This window comes from Centropristis striata, chromosome 11 (genome assembly GCF_030273125.1).
Source record: "Centropristis striata isolate RG_2023a ecotype Rhode Island chromosome 11, C.striata_1.0, whole genome shotgun sequence".
NCBI classification, from domain to species: Eukaryota; Metazoa; Chordata; class Actinopteri; order Perciformes; family Serranidae; genus Centropristis; species Centropristis striata.
Window position 1 is genome coordinate 6,471,917 of NC_081527.1, and position 17,977 is coordinate 6,489,893.

Below are 17,977 nucleotides of genomic sequence, written 5' to 3' on the forward strand. Positions count from 1 at the left end.
GGCCCACGGGGCTTTTTGAATGCTGTGTGCATGTGTTCTTAGAGGGGACGAGGAACACGTATGTAAGGTAGAGACTGACCGATATATCGGCCAGCCGATATATATCAGGCCGATATTTGCGTTTTTTACTTGTATCGGCATCGGCCGATACATGAGTTTGTTCTCCGATCAATGATCCCGTTTCACTGAGCCAACAGCAGGCAAGGCTCGGTGCAACATCTGCCGTTCTCTGGTGAGCTGCTGCTGATATAGTGAATTCGGGTAATGTGGGACACTTTTTGCAATTTTGACTTTGTTATATTTTTTTAAATTTAAAAATATTTTATGTAATTTCAGTCACATGACACCCATGGGAGTTCAATAGTAAAGGTTTTGATGACTATATTTACTTTAAGCAGGAAATAAACCAGCCAAACCTTAAATGTCCCACATTACCCGAATCCACCCAACCGGAAAAAAGAGAAACACATCAAATATGTGGATCATGTGAGGCGCCACCACCTCCAGGCCTAGACACATTGTTTCTATCCAACTGTTAATATGTTTTGTTTGTTTTGTTAATCAATGTTTCTTTTTTTGTTTAAATTGAGACTTGTGGAACATTTGTTATCATTGTGTCATTTTTATCATGTAAATGGAGGAGAAAAGGCAATATCGGCTTCAAGAATCGGCCCCAAAAAATCGGCAGCACATATCGGGGATCGGTTAAGACTGATGTTAAAATAATCGGTATCGGCCTTAAAAAACACGTATCAATCGACCACTGGCAAACACACAAGTTGATTATTTTTAAAGTAATATTTTTTTGTAAATTCCTTGATGAAATGATGTCACTGGTTTTCCTGCCTCTCCAGGTTTCCAATAGCAGGAAAAACACTCACACAGTCGTTGGTACTTTAACATTTTGTAAGAGGGAAAGGTTACGGAAACGAGATGAGAGTGGTGATTTTTAGGGGGGATTCTTAAAGGTGGACAAAGAAAATCACTTTAAGAAATAGGGTCTGGGATGGAAGGCAGCAAGCAGGCTGACCCCAGCCCGCTGTGTGTGTGTGTGTGTGTGTGTGTTTAGTCACATGGGGCAAAAGGACATGAGAATATGCCAGACATGCAGAAGCAACCAATCAACCAAATCCCTCTTTCTCTTCCCACCGACGTCTCTCTCTCGCAATGAGCTGACCTCTATTACCCATGCAGGGGACAGGGTGTGTGTGTGTGTGTGTGTGTGTGTGTGTGTGATTGTTTACTTGTGGCAGAATATGGATGAGGAGATGGAAATGAGGGAATTACAGAGCGCTGGCCTTTCACACACAGGCTGTCCTAATGGATAGGGCAGTGTGTGTGTTTATGGGGACGGTTTTGTTTCAGACGTATCTACAGCTTAGTATGACATCATTTTAAGGAATTAAGATTTATGGAGTATTTCTGCTTGGGCTGTGTGGATGATTCAAAGAGTCAACTTTCTGCTCGAGCATTACTGCATTTCTACCATTAAAACTGGGGGCGATGTTGCGTTATTCTACCATTGAAGCTGGGAAAGCAGATAGGTAGTTTTGAGGTATTTGTAGTTTTTTTCCACCTATTTTAGGTCTCTTGGCCAATGAAATGCATCAGAATACATGTGGGAGTGTTGCAATGCAACATGGGACTTTTCCAGAACTTCGAATTTATCACCAAAACAAGACACAAAATGACAAAAAAAAGACACAAAATGACTAAAAAAAGGACACAAAATTACTAAAAAAAGGACACAAAATGACCAAAAAAAGACATATAAAGACACAAAATGACAAAAAAGACACAAAAAGACACCAAATAACTAAAAAAAGACACAAAATGACTAAAAACAGGACACAAAATGACTAAAAAAATACAAAAAGACACAAAATGACCAAAAAAAGACACATAAAGACACAAAATGACAAAAAAAGACACCAATTAACTAAAAAAAGACACAAAATGACTAAAAAAAGACACAAAATGACTAAAAAAAGGACACCAAATAACTAAAAAAAGACACAAAATGCTCAAATGCATGTAGTTGTACTGAGGGCCATTTCAAGTGAGGGTGCGGGCTGTATGTGGCCCCCGGGCCTCCAGTTGCCCATCCCTGGATTAGAGGGTTTTTGTTCATTGTTTAGTGTAGTTTTGACAACAGTGTGCAGTGAGGGTCATTGACAGGCTCCTCTCAAAATCCAATTGGGAGTCAAGATATCATCAAACAATACAAAGGAATAATAAAAATCTCTGATCTGTGATGATCAGTCTCACTGTCTTTCCAATCTGCATCATCATCATCTTCATCATCATCATCATCATCATCATCACCATCATCATCATCAGTGTGTGAAGCATGAGAACAAACGTTTGCATGTGTTTTCACTCTGCTGCCTTCAAACCGCCTTGTATCCGTTTGTGTCTGTGTCCCCATTAATGATTCTAAGGCTTCAGCTCTGTGCTCTGAGAGAACACAACTGCAGGAAAAATCAATACCTGGAGAGACCCTCCCTGTCACACACACACACACACACACACACACGGCAAAAACAGAATCCACACAAAATGCATCATTTATGACCCTCTACAAGTCGACTCTCCCACAAGTAGGAAAACTCATCACAAAGTCATAGAATCACCATGTGTGTGTGTGTGTGTGTTCTTGTTCTTCCTACATAGTGGGGACCAGGACACGTTTTTTACCAACAGAGTGAGGACATTTTTGCAAAGTGAGGACATTTCGGCCAGTCCTCACTTCTTTAAAGGCTTTTTTGAGATTTCAGACTTTGTTTTAAGGGTTAAAGGTTACATGATAATGATAATTAACTGAAACTGTATTATGTGGTTACAAAACTAACTAAAATTATAGTGAAAATGTCCTTTGTTTTCGTCTTTGTCAACTTTTTTCATACATAATGAAGATGGATCAGACAAAGGAAATAAAGGCAAAATTTACTGTGACCTCTTTTAATCTCCCACCCAACAAATACCACATTACAAAAAACTAAAACTCATAAAAACTAAAGCATTTCAAAAAAATAAATACTAAAGTAAAACTAGCAAACTCACTCTAAAAACTCATTAAAACTAACTGAATTTGAAAACAAAAAATCACAACAAAATTAAAACTAAAACTAATGAAAAATCCAAAACTATTATAACCTTGCAAGGGAATTCACTGTTACAATGAGGGTCCTCACAAAGATAGAAGTACAAGAATGAATGTGTGTGTGTGTGTGTGTGTGTGTGTGTGTGTGTGTGTGATGGGTCTGATAGTGGGAATGGGAAAACGTGATAGAGTCATTGTCTGTTTCACCCTTTACAACTAGATCCTGATGTGTGTGTGTGTGTGTGTGTGTGTGTGTGTGGGTTCATGTGTGTGTGGGTTCATGTGTGTAACCTACTTTTCGATCTCGCTGTTTTTACAGGTGCGCGGGGCGCAGGAGGAAGAGGAGGAGGATGAAGGAGTGCTGGGGTCTGTCTTGCTGCATTCTCCGTTGCTCGTTGAAGGCATCTCTGTGAACACAAAGGTGGAGTTGTTAGCACTGGATGGTAGAGGTGGGGAAAAAAACTGATACAGCATAGTATCTCGGTATTTTACGCGCTGATATTATATCGATTCATGGCCGCCAAGTATCGATATTTAGCGTTCCAACAGCCCACAGTTTTCACTGTTCCAGAGGTCGTACCCGGCTCACTTTTAGGAATATACTGGAGGTAAAGGTATCGTATGAAACTAGAAGATCTAAGGCAGGGGTCTCAAACTCAAATTACCTGGGGGCCGCTGGAGGCAGTATCAAAATGACCAAAAAAAGACATAAAATTACAAAAAAAGACACAAAATGACCAAAACATAGACAGAATTACCAAAAAAGACACAAAATTATTATTTTTAAAAAGACACAAAATGACCCAAAAAAGAAACAAAATTACAAAAAAAGACAGAAAATTATTTAAAAAAAGACACAAAATTACCAAAAAGACACAGAATTACCAAAAAAGACACAAAATTATTTTAAAAAGTCTCAGTGACATGCATGGCTGCCTCCCAATTCAGAACTGAGACTTTTCTCTCATTTGACAAAACTATTCTTGATTTAATTTAATTTTGTGGGCACAAAATGCTCACCATATCGTAAAATGCTTAAAATTGCAATAACATCGTATCGTGACTCAAGTATCATCTCGCCATTTTTCATGGTTTTCTTGATAACGATTTTGGATATTATCAAGAAAACCATGGAAAATGGCGAGATATCAGCTCTTAAATTAAACTCTTATCAGCTACTTTTGTTGTTATTATATTTGATCAAACAAATTAACCTTTAGTTGTACCAGGCATTAAAATGAACAAGAAATATGCAAAACTGTACACTCGACCTGCAGTACTAAAATCTTAGATACATTTTGGTAAATGTAAACTTACCGTCGCTGGCCCATTTGGAGAATTCGGGCGTTATTCTGTTAGAAGGCATCCCACCGCTGCAACACAACAACACAGATTATTGTGTGAATGGAGCCACAATGGTGCATTTCATTTCACTCGTATTCTGTTTTAATGGAGCGTTTGTTTGGGTTTCCTACTTGAGCACAGCTCCCCGTAGCGCCTCCCTCTCCCGGGCCTCCCCCTGGTCCTCCCCGGCCCCGGAGCAGGGGATGATGTCGGCCTCGGTGTACTGGGCCTTGCCGTACTCCAAGGTGTCGTCTCCGTCCACGTCCAGGTCGGCGTCGCTGTCCGCCGCGCTCTCCTTGATGCTACACGTGGCGAAACCTGTTCCTGTGAAAATAATATGGAGAACATTTTTCAGCATCTCAAAATCTACATTCATCCACCAGTGCAGGGTTCAACAATATGGGTCGCCCATAGAGGAAAATACCACACATTGTTTTTTGAGTGAGCCAACTAGCTTCTGTTGCATAGATTTAAAAAAAGACACAGAATTATTTAAAAAAGACATAGAATTACCAAAAAAAGACATAGAATTACCAAAAAAAGAGACAGAATTACCAAAAAAGACACAGAATTATAAAAAAAAAGACACAGAATTATTAAAAAAAGACATAGAATTACCAAAAAACAGACCGAATTACCAAAAATAGACACAGAATTATTTAAAAAAAAAGACACAGAATTACCAAAGACACAAAACTATTAAAAAAGACACAGCACTACCAAAAAAGACACAAAATTACCAAAAAAAAGACACAGAATTACAAAAAAAGGACACAAAATTACAAAAAAAGACACAAAACTATAAAAAAAAAAGACACAAAATTACAAAAAAAAGACACAAAACTATTAAAAAGACGTAAAAAAAAAGACACAAAATTTGCAAAAAAAAAAGACATGAAATTACAAAAAACTAAATAAATGTCAGGTTTTAGGTTTTTTTTTTTAAAACTGCCCACAGGTTTTACAGGCATTTTTTCGACTATTTCGACTAGAAAAGCGCTATATAAGTGCAGGTCCATTTACCATTCAAACAACTTAATGTCCAAAATCCCAAACTATCCCTTTAAGTGACGATGCCTGCATAGTATGCCTTTAAACATCCAGCTAAATCAGTAAAAATCTTAATATCAAAAACGTGAAACCAGAGAAATAAGAAGTCCTCTTTCAGACCTCAATTAACAGCTTCGAGACAAAGTTGAAGAAGTAAATCTGGCTCTGTTAAAACTTTTTCCCCTGACCAATTACAGATCTGCAGACGGAGAGAAGACGAGAGAAATATTCGGTCCGAGCGACGAAGGTGAAGAGAGAAAGAGAGAGACAGCGTTGAGACACGGGGGGTGAAGTGATGAAGACTGACACCTCACCCATCAATCTCTGAGAGAAAGAGAGGGAGACCATGTGTGTGTGTGTGTGTGTGTGTGTGTGTGTGAGTGGCACTTCTATAAACCCAGTGATGAACGCTCAGACAAACCCTTACCGCTGCCTGACTGCTCCCTTCAGCTCCACTTAGCCACAGAGACGCCTGTGTGTGTGTGTCCGTCACTTAGAGGCGTCTCTTCAGTGTTTGTTTGAGACTGTCTGTCCCTCTGTCACTTAGACCCCTTCAAGGTGTGTGTGTGTGTGTGTGTGTGTGTGTGTCTGTGTGTGTGTGGGTCCATCTACCTGTCACTTACACCGCGTCTATCCAAGGTAGGCAAGGTGTGTGTAGAGTGTGTAGAGTGTGTATGTTACTTACTATTTGAGCACTTGGAGCTAGGTAGGTGTGTGTGTGTGTGTGTGTGTTTCACTTGAGATGTGACTCTGAATGTGTGTGTGTGTGTCTACCAGTGACAGGCCTGACAGCCATCTTATTTACACCTATCCCAATTTCTACAAGCTCTCAGCTGGACTAGTGTGCTCCTCGTGTGTGTGTGTGTGTGTGTGTGTGTGTGTGTGTGTGTGTGTGTGTGTGTGTCGACACAGCTGACAGCCATCTTATTTAACCCCCTGTACTAGTATGTGTGTGTGAGTCTGGATACTTGACTTCCTGTAACAGTTGGTCTCTAACAGTTCACTACAGTGTCTCACTGCACTGTGGCGTCTTTGTCAAATCAGCCGATAGGGCTCAAACTCGTGGCCCGCGGGCCAATTGTGGCCCTTGTGACGATATTTTGTGGCCCCCACCTTGATATGAAAGTTTAATGTGAGTTTTATATGAATGGCACTTTGCTGTGTTGTGTGTGGAAGGTCCCTTTAATTACTTTTTTTGGGTAATTTTGTGCCTTTTTTTTGTTATTTTGAGTCTTTTTTTTTTCATTTTGTGTCTTTTTTTTGTTATTTTGTGTCTTTTTTGTCATTTTGTGTCTTTTTTTGTCATTTTTGGTCATTTTGTGTCTTTTTTGTCATTTTGTGTCCTTTTTTTGGTCATTTTGTGTCTTTTTTAAAATAATTATGTGTATTTTTTGGTCATTTTGTGTCTTTTTTGTCATTTTGTGTCTTTTTTTGTCATTTTGTGTCTTTTTGTAGTCATATTGTGTCTTTTTTGTCATTTTGTGTCCTTTTTTTAAGTCATTTTGAGTCTTTTTGGTCATTTTGTGTCTTTTTTTAGTCAATTTGTGTCTTTTTGTCATTTTGTGTCCTTTTTTTGGTCATTTTGTGCCTTTTTTTGGTCATTTTGTGTCTTTTTTTAATAATTCTGTGCCTTCTTTTAGTCATTTTTTTTAGCCATTTAGAGTCATTTTTTGGTCATTTTATGTCTTTTTTGGGTGATAATTTCAAAGTTCTGGAAAAGTCCCATGTTGCATTGCAACACTCCCACATGTATTCTGATGCATTTCATTGGCCAAGAGACCGAAAATAGGTGGAAAAAAACTACAATTACTACAAAAACAACGTCTTTTTAAAGTAATTTAGTGTTTTTTCAGTCATTTTGTGTCTTTTTTGGTCATTTTGTGTCTTTGTTTAGTAAGTTTGTGTCTTCGTGTGTGTGTGTGTGTGTGTGTGTGTGAGTGCTGATCTTCTGGGGGTTTAAACATCTGCTGCTTCTCCTTCTTAACTGTGTAATTCATTTCCATTCTTGCTTTAGAAAAGAATAAAACGAGGAGGGAGGAGAGAGAGAATGTGAGCGTGGAATTGAGTGAAAGCCGCCGTGATAAAACGCGCCACCAATGCTAAGCCGTTTTACAACAGGCCCATGGTTTTTAGTGATCAAATAAAAAGGACCTTTTAACTTTTATTTGGTCTCAGCGGCAGAGGGGAACATATGGGAACAATGGCCGCGCAGTATAAATCTAGCAGCCCTGCTGGCTCTGCTCGGCTACTGGGGCTAGAGTTTTTCAGGGCATGGCACGAGGCGAACGGAGAACATTACATGTTACAGTTTGGGAGAATGAAACTGTTGGACGTTTTGTTCTGTTTTCAGTGGCAGGTCGTTGATTTAGGGGGAAGCTCAGAGTTTTCAAGTTTTTCTCCCATTCAGTCACCATCAAAGCCCTTGTTAACTGCCTGGTTTACACACACTGCATTCCAGACCTACGACACTGTGGTGACAAGTGAGATACTCAGTCACACTTCCAGTTTAAGTCCATATATTGAACTTCATAGTTGAGGCGGGACCAATGGTCTTCATTGGTCTTCATTGGTCTTTCTGCCTTCCAATATTTGGACACAAGCTTAAGCCATCCTGCCCACAATGTCTCAGGGTCAGTCAAGCCAGGGGGTTGAGGGTAGGTATAAAGTAGTGATGTCCAAATGAAGCTTCATGAACCATTTTCTAATAATCAATAACTCATATGATGACTGATACAGTAATTTCTTGAGCTGGAAGGAAATTAGGCCTCTTATATGTGGATTGTGCACCGATTTTTCACCACTCTGCAAATGTACCCAGAGGGCTACTTTCTCAAACATTAAAATGTATTAAATTTAACATTGTTATACATTATTATATACAATACAAACAATGGACTTCATTGAGAAAATAAAGAATAAACGAGAATAAAATAACTAGCTAAATTAACATTATTACTGTTCAGTTTCAATCAAGTCAATAGGTGACTACTTTAAAAAAAAACTGAATTTAATTGTAACAGTGAACACCATTTATAAATCATGGCAAGCAACATTTCCCGCATTATATATTGTGTAAACAAAGTCTTCATTATGCCACATATCAGACAGCGTCTACACTGATACTAGTGATGTCCAAATGAAGCTTCATGAACCATTTTCTATATTTTCTGAGCCCACTAGATGGCGCTCTCTGTCCAACAAAGGGTTAAAACACATTGGATTAGCCTTTTCCTTTAAACCAAGAACGCCATCTAGTGGGGTCAACAAATACAACTAATGGTTCATGAAGCTTCATTTGGACATCACTAGTATTAAGTGTCCATTAGCTGTGGATGAGTGACCAACTAGATCAGGGTCATCAACTATATTTGTCCAAGAGTCCAGAGTTTTCTGTTTCTCTGTGGGGACCAAACATTCCCCCAAAAAGTTTTTTTTTTTTTTTAAACTATGCCAAATTGGCATCGTTTCATATTTTCACGCAATTAATGTTATTTTTATTAGCCTCATTGATGTGAACAGACAAGGATAAAACCCAGGAAATCCACAACGATAACTAGATATTAAACTATAAAATGCTCTCAGACCTCTAGTCCACTGAGGAGTAATGGTTAAAATCTGTTATTAAGGAAAGAGAATTGCCAAAATCTGTCCCGATTGGCAAAAATCAACTGTAATTGGTTTCATCTGTAGGATGTGATCTTAATATCAGTCTGGGAAGCTTAGACAGGCAGCATGAGGTCCATGTGCTGTCAGCTGATGATTACTGAGCTAGCTAAGAGTAAATCAGATAGCACTAGAAACCACTAATGCACTAGTGGGCCCATGTGAGTGTAGTGGTGATGGCTGTAGTGGTGGTTGAGGCATAATCTTATCAAGTGATCAAACTATTGATCTTGTGGCTTGTTGGCCACAACAGCTGGTTCCAGGAAGTGGAACATGGACATGTGGGCTCAGAGGATTTCAGAATGTGTAGAAAACCTTCCTGAACCTGAGCACGGAAAGTCATTTGGTAAAGTGTAAACGGGAAAGTGTAGAGATGACAGAAAGCGTCGAAGGGAGATGTTTCCATTTAGACCATGGGTCTCAAACTTGCGGCCCGCTGGCCAATTGTGGCCCTCGTGCCGATATTTTGTGGCCCCCACCTTGATATGAAAGTTTAATGTGAGTTTTATATGAATGGCACTTTACCGTGTTGTGTGTGGAAGGTCCCTTTAATTAATTTTTTTGGTAATTTTGTGTCTTTTTTTGGTAATTTTGTGTCTATTTTAAGTAATTTGGTCTTTTTTTAAGTAATTTAGTCTTTTTTTAGTCATTTTGTGTCTTTTTTTGGTGATAATTTCAAAGTTCTGGAAAAGTCCCATGTTGCATTGCGACACTCCCTCATATATTCTGATGCATTTCATTGGCCAAGAGACCGAAAATAGGTGGAAAAAAACTACAAATACTACAAAACAACGTCTTTTAAAAGTAATTTAGTGTTTTTCCGGACACGTTGTGTCTTTTTTGGTCGTTTTGTGTTTTTTTTTTGTAATTTTGTGTCTTTTTTTGGTAATTTTGATGACTGCTTCCAGCGGCCCCCAGGTAATTTGAGTTTGAGACCCCTGATTTAGAGTTTCAACCTCTGAGCCATAGAAACACTCTAAAGTCATTGCATTGACCATCAACCCAGCTTAAAAACTAATGGTGCATTTCCACTGCATAGATGCATAAAGCATGTTTTTTGGTTTTCCATTGGCAAAAGTTGTGGATAGTATTTTGTACCTGGTGTTTTTCTTTTTTGGTGCTGACTGGTTCGAGGGTTCAAGGGCTTTTCCCCCCACTGGTTGAAACACTGCAGAACACTGATTGGCGACATCCTGCACAAACCACTGAATAGTGACGCCAATTCTTTAATCACCAGACCCAAATATTTAAAAAATAGCAACAACTAGAACAGTTTTCATTTCACTGTAATGCTGCCTTTAAATCCAGGAAAAGACGTTGCAATATTAGGATCCCCAAATCTAAAACGATATCTCGTCTCATAATGTGGATATATCTGCCAGCCTTCTGGATATGTCTTCAGTGTTTTAACTGTGAGCATATGTGTGGCCTGTTGTGTGTGTGTGTGTGTGTGTGTGTGTGTGTGTGTGTGTGTGTGTGCTTCTATCTGTCCCTCTAAGCAGTCTTGGCAGGCCAATCTAATCTGGCCAGGGAAAGGTCAGCCCCACTCTAACTGCCTTTCACTCACATTATGCACCGACAGCCCCCCCCCCCCCCCCCCCCCGTCCTTTTTCTTCCTCACCTCCCTTCCTCTCCATTCCTCCTTTTCCCACCTTTTTTGAGTCATCCCTCTCTTTAATCCTTTGATGCACAACATATAAACACCTTCTATGGGTCAAAAATGACTCACATTCATTCCCCATGTTATTTCATGCTGGCTGAGTGTTTGAGTATCTCTTTTTTATTATTACAACAGATCATTATATCCATTTTTCCTTTCATACTTTATGAAGAAAAATAGTTTGTTGTATATAGTTGTATTATTACATCAAGTTTACACACATGGGTCAAAAATGACCTTGTGCATTAGAAGCATAGTGATACAAAAAGTGATTCACTAAATTAACAATTTGAGTATATGTGTGACTATGTTTGTCTTATTTTGAAGGTTTAACTTTAAAAGAGTTGTTAGAACCACCAGGTTACATTGGAAAATCACATATTTTAACATTTGAGACTTATTAGAGCCACCAAATAATAATTTCCATTGGAAAAACACCAATTTAACAAAATAGGATAGTTAATATTGTGTCTTCTTTGTCAGGTTTTAAATTAGTGACAACAGATAAACACCTTCTAATGAACAACATGGGTCAAAAATGACCTTGTGCATTAGAAGCGTAGTGATAAAAAAAAGTTTTTTTTTCAAAAAGTAAGAAATGAAAAGAAAAAATTAGGATGTATGATGATCAAAAACAAGTTATTGGAGGTAAACCTGCAATACTGAAAGATTAAATTAATTTATTGCAAAGATATAGAACATAAAAACTTAGTCGGGTCACTTTAGACCCATGTTGTGCATCAAAGGGTTAACATGTGAACGACCTTTCACCTTTCCACTCTGACAGTTTGCTTCTTCCCTCCTCTTCCAGCACCCTTTTGTAATATATTTCTTCCATCTCATGTTTTAATTGTTCTCTCTCCCTCTTCTCTTTCCCGTACCTGTCCCCATTTCCCCCTCTTTTCTGCTCGACAGGCATGATCAATATGCGCCCATATAAGGCCATCCTGGTCTGTCTCATTATCATAACCATCTCCTGAATATGGTTGACTTTTAACATGCTAACTACACGTTTTATCTTGTGAGTTACATGCGTCGTGACACTCGATCTACATACGTGTCGCCACGACAACGCTACAAGTTGAGATGTGAAGATGCTGGGAGGATCAAAGGACTCATCAGGCTGACTGACAGCCCGGATCAACCAATCGACCCGCCTCGGCGACATCCCGTTACCATGGCAATTATCAGGACGCTCTCAGAAGAAGCAGAAAGGAGGCGAGTCAAAGGCCATCGCACTATCTTTCTGCCATTTACAGGTCAGAGAGAGAGACACGGGCACAAAGACATGAGACGGCCATCTTTGAAGTCCATTTACAAAGCGCAGATTTCTCCTCTTTCTCCTCTTCTCAATCCCTCTGGGCCATCTCAACCTGCAGTAATCCCCCTCTTCTCCTGCTCCGTCTCTCAGGACGGCCTCGTATCAGACCTGAGGATCTGTCTGCCTGCCGCCCTGTCTGCCTTTCCATCTGTCTCCAGATAAACAAACAACTGTTTTCATCCAAACTTGGCATTGGCACAGAATCATGTTCCTCTTTAAAAACTTTTACGACCAAGCTCAAAAAATCCCTATAGATGTTCTACACCTTGTATTATTTGTTTTGTTTATATTTTGTTTTATATTTTTTATTTTCATCTAGCTATGTAATTTAAATAAAGTATAGTTACTTATACACTACCGGTCAACAGTTTTAGAACACCCCAATTTTTCCATTTTTTTAATTGAAATTCAAGCAGTTCAAGTCAAATGAACAGCTTGAAAGGGTACAAAGGTAAGTGGTGAACTGCCAGAGGTAAATAAAAAAGGTAAGGTTAACCAAAACTAATAAAAAAAAACAAAAATAATGTACATTTCAGAATTATACAAGAAGGCCTTTTTCAGGGAACAAGAAATGGGTTAACAACTTAACTCTATGGAGTCTTGGGCTATTTTGTCCATTTTTTAATTCTTTTCATGTCTTTGTAAGTCATTTTGTGTCTTTTTGTGTCTTTTTTTGTCTTTTTTTGTCTTTTTTTGGTCATTTTGTGTCTTTTTTTTGTCCTTTAGTCCAACATAAAATGTGATTTTGAATCTTTTTTTTACTTTCAAAACACTATCATGCTCAATAAAGAATTTTAAATGTTGCAAATGTGCATTCATTTCAGAGTACACTGAGACATTAAACTGCATCATTTTCAATTAAATTCTGGAAAAGTTGGAGTGTTCTAAAACTTTTGACCAGTAGTGTAGGTTTAAGAGGGAGGGTGGAGTATAAGCCCTGTGGGCTTTTTGATCTTTCCTGCATTTTCTTTAACTGTTTCTTGTACCGTTATTTCTTTATGATTGTATGGGTTTTTTTTAAGTGCAAACAACAATAAAAAAAAAAAATCACAAGTAAATGGAACTAAATAGAATGTTATGTTATAATGTAATTCATCATTTTGGCGTCAATTCCTTTTGGTAACATCACGGTTCTCATTGAGTCAATAGCTGAGATGCTGATAATCGTCTTTAACTTCAGGTTACAGCTCTGCCATGTCAGGATTTGTTTTTGAACTGCTGTTTTATATCATTTTAAACGTTTAGGGTTGTCAAAAGTATCGATACTCAAAAAAGTATCGATACTAAAACGTTGTATCCGGATACGATACTCATTTTCAAAAGTATCGAACTGACCTATTACTGATGTTATCGTAGCATTAATGTTGGCGTTTTATTATTAGCCGTTAGCCGCAGCTAGCAATTAAAGGCTGACGTCACGTTAATGATTATAAACAACGTAAATAAATAAATAAATCAGGCACGTAGTATGCCCATATTACATTAATTGACACAGTGTCAGTATACATAAGCATTAAGAGTTAATAAGTTGACATAAATGTTGGTGACTGAAAAGTGTTATTTTCTCTCCTGAAGACCCAGAATGAAGCAGAGAAAAGTCGACCTGCAACCAAACAGAAACACACACAGCTGACTCTACCGTCTGTGTTTGACCAACAACGAAAATATGTCTTAATTTTTACATGTTGCATTTTTCTTGTTAATAAAAATATTTCTGTTCAATTTTGGGGTCTTTGTTTTTATCCTTGTTGTATCGAAAATGGTATCGGTATCGAGGTTGAAAATCTTAGTATGGTGACAACCCTATAATATAAACCAATGTTTCCCTTAAATGTAGACATTGAAATTAGGGGTGTGCCGTATCGTATCGTTCACGATAATATCTGTATTTTTTTTTATGGTTAAAAAAAATGCCTATCATGATATTGGCAACGTTCTTACTTCTTGATGTAGTGGTTGAAGTTGTTTTAATCACAAAAAGCTACTTAGTCTCTGTCGCTAAACACATGCAGCTTTCAAAATAAGAGCACAGTGTGTTAAGAGAATCCACCACAGAATTTACAAGAAGACTGTCAAAATAAGATGCCTTAAATAAAACATACAATAACCTTTATTTTCCTTTACAAAATTTCATTAAAATATTCCCCCGGAACCCCTAAACGATTATTTTTATTATTTGCTCATACTCAAGAATACATTTTTTGTAATTGGCAACTGTTGAGATTTGCACTTCAAACTACATTTTAGATTTTTAGTTATTTATACAGACTACAAAAAAAAATCATATTTTCTATCTTTTTAAGTATTTCCTAATATCGTCAAGAATATCGTTATCGCAAAAATAGCCTGCAATATCGTGATTTTTTTTAGGGCCATATCGCCCAGCCCTAATTGAAATGTGTCCTTAAAATAGTTAAAGTAAACGCTGGTGTCTTTCCAGCTCATAAAACTGAGGCTCAGACAGACAGACGGTCCACTAGACGGATAAAGGAGCTCTCCGTCGGCGCTGCGGCTCCTTTCAACCTGGCTAAGCCGGTGCGAGACACAGGGAAGTCTTCCCTCACACAAAGTTGAATCATAAACTGATCTTGTTCGATTTTTTCCCCTCCCTCCCCCTCCTTCTCTCTCTCTCTCCCTCCCTCCCTCCCTCCTTCCCCCTTGAAAGGCCCTCGTTGCCTCTGCCTTTCTTCCTGGCGCTCTCAAAGGGAGGGAAGGATGGAGGCACTTCACACAGCGATAGGCCGTCTCTTCATCCCGCCAGCTGAGCAGACCCCCCGCAACATCTCTAGATCCGTCTGGCCGGCCGAGAGCCCGCCGGATTCAGCCGAGTGTTAGAACCGCCGAGGAGCTTTCAAGACAAAATCCACCTTCTGAGCCTTCTGCCGACTGTGTGTGTGTGTGTGTGTTTCAAGTGGCTCTCCCCAGGCCACCTCGGTTATCTGTGTCACATCACAAGGTGCCCTATTAGAGCGCGGCAGAAGGGTCCTGTGTCTGCTCCTTTAACGATGTGAAAGAGAGATGGGCGGGTGGATGGATGGATGGATGGATGGACGGCCGGGTCGGGAGGCCTCCTCCCAGCCCACGAGCTGTGCTTTGGCGCAGTTTAGTTGAGACTTCAGCATTGATCTGTCTTGTCTGCTCTCTCTCTGGCTTGCAGAGAGGGAGGCAGGTGAGGCTCAGCGTGTGTGTGTTTAACAACCGATCGAACAGGGAGAAGAGGAGGAGGAGGAGGAGGAGGAGGAGGAGGAGGAGGAAGGAGAGGGGCCACATGAAAGCAAGAGGCAGAGCCCGGAGAGTTTGAAAGAGCCTCTCAGAGATGACAACAACTCTTTACCTCCGTCTGTGCACATCTGGGTGGTTCGCCTCCACCGGGTTTGACACGAGAACACAACGGAGGCCTCGCTGGGAGCCGCGGGGCTGCTGGTAGTAGCAGCCTGCATGTATTCACATGACACTTATAAAGATAAAATGTGGGGTTGTATGATTTGTTGAGAGGCACTGTGTGGCTCAGAGGAAAGGTTCTTCAGCAAAGACATATAAAACCTGAGACAACAGTGTTTCCATTAAAGTAGGGCAAAATTTTAAAATGTCTCATTAAAGAAAACGGGAATTAGATACGTTTCAACTGGTTAAGAGCAAATAAACAATAGATACCAATCTAATAAATAATAATAATAATAAATAAACAAACCGATATCCAATACACTGTTTTTTTACAACTCATTTCGCCGATTATCGATATTTTTTTCCCGCACAACTAATACCCACAATCGGGGCAAAGTTGGCCAATTTCCCAATTAACATAATAAGTAAACATAACCTGTGTTCACTGGGAACATGTGAAAAGTGCAACTGTACAGCAATTAAACCCAAATTAAATAAAACTACATGTACCTTATAGACTGCTGCTTCAATTCAAATGTAACTGAAAACAGGAGCCCCAATAAGTGACGACTCAATCTGCACCGTGCAAACAAAATCACAAAAAGGACAAAAAATATAAGCAGCTTCAGTCCCTAATCAGAACATAAATAAATAGGTGGGTTCAGACAAAGAAATTACATTTAATATGTGGAGGGTGTGATGACAAATGCATCACATAAGATTTTTGCAGTAATATTCGTCCAGTCAGCCCTGTTTGAGAGAATCTAAACCAGCTGTATCAAGTGTAAGTAAAGTGTAATAGAAACATCTGGGAGACAGAGAGCTACCACTGCAGATGTGTCAGAGAGCAGCCAGGCTCCCCAGTGACCAGCTCGCCCATCCACTCCTATAATTGCATTTCTGGACACACACACTGGTGACCAGCGGGTCAATTGCCCAGCTAAATGTGTTTTCCTTCCCCTTGCTGGGAGGGTCGTGTGGGGCCGAGCCGAGCCGGGCTGACCCGGGGCAAAGCCACCCTGCCACCAGACCACTGGTACCATTACAGCCCACTGGTCACATCCAACACTGGTCCCACAGAACCAACACTGCTCACGTTGGACAGGAGCCGAGGGGATGATGGATGTGCAGAGAAACTGAAGAAGAGGAAATAAAAGCAGCGTAGTGTTGGTGACTTCTTACCTCTAAAGCCTCCCTCCAGCAGAGCCGTAGCTCTGATCCTCTTCTGCCCCGCCCACTCGTACTCCTCGAAGCCCCGCCCGTTCTCTCCGTCCATGTCTGCAGAGTCATCGTCGCCTAACGCGCCCTCGCGCTGACACACACACACAAAGACACACGTTAATCGGAGCAAAAAAGTCACAAACAGGCCTGTAGAACCTGATAATGTAATAAATTCCCGATAATGTAATAACCTGATAATGTAATAAAAATCTGCACTTGAGTCCATTGAAAATGGAATAAAACCTGATAATGTAATAAAGTGCATTTAATAATACAATAATGTAATAAAGTGCATTTCCCAATAATGTAATACACTTTTTACCAATAATGTAATAAAGTGCATTTCCCAATAATGTAATACACTTTTTACCAATAATGTAATAAAGCATAACATTAATGGGAGGTTATTACATTATCAGGTTAGCCTTCAATTCGCAAGTCCTGATAATGTAATAACTTCCCGATAATGTAATAAAAATCGGCACTTGAGTCTAATGAAAATGTAATAAAACCTGATAATGTAATAACTTCCCGATAATGTAATAAAGTGCATTTCCCAATAATGTAAAACACTTTTTTACCAATAATGTAATAAAGTATAACATTGATGGGAGGTTATTACATTATCAGGTTAGCCTTCACTTTGCAAGTCCTGATAATGTAATAATTCCCAATATTGTAGTAATTTAACAGCAGACCACCCATTACTTGGGTTCAAGTGGTGATACTGTGTATCAACTCTAGCTCAAGAGCTCTAGCGCCACCAACAGGTCAAAGTTGAATGTTTATTCACTTTTGACCCGTTCATCCGTTTTCACAAACGAGGTATCCATGACAACCGAATGCATTCAACAGTTTCTTGAAATCTAAAGGTGCTTGGTGTTATACTTTATTACATTATTGGTAAAAAGTGTATTACATTATTGGGAAATGCACTTTATTACATTATCGGGAAGTTATTACATTATCAGGTTTTATTACATTTTCAATGGACTCAAGTGCAGACTTTAATTACATTATCGGGAATTTATTACATTATCAGGTTTTTTTTTTTTTTTTTTAGATATTTCTGTCTTGCAACAAGTACATAGTTTTATTGTTTTAGACACGATGGTGTGGTGGAAAACAGGCCAGATCTCCATAGCACGCTTTATCTGTACCATACCATGAGCAGCTGTGATAAGTGCCTGTATTGTTGGTGAATGTCAATAGTAAACCAATGGAAGAGACA

At 39.2% G+C, this 17,977-nt stretch overlaps 1 protein-coding gene across 10 annotated transcripts in view; it reads right to left on the reverse strand.

Annotated features, from left to right (window-relative positions):
- Positions 1 to 17,977, reverse strand: part of rnf220a (ring finger protein 220a) — a 279,714-nt gene that overhangs the window by 24,333 nt on the left and 237,404 nt on the right. For all 10 annotated transcript variants that reach the window (XM_059344375.1, XM_059344374.1, XM_059344368.1 and 7 more), the window contains 4 exons: positions 16,708 to 16,837; positions 4,579 to 4,771; positions 4,421 to 4,476; positions 3,399 to 3,510 (listed from right to left, as the gene is read on the reverse strand). In XM_059344375.1, the coding sequence (XP_059200358.1) occupies positions 3,399 to 3,510; positions 4,421 to 4,476; positions 4,579 to 4,771; positions 16,708 to 16,837 (491 nt within the window). The remainder of the gene's footprint in view (positions 1 to 3,398; positions 3,511 to 4,420; positions 4,477 to 4,578; positions 4,772 to 16,707; positions 16,838 to 17,977) is intronic.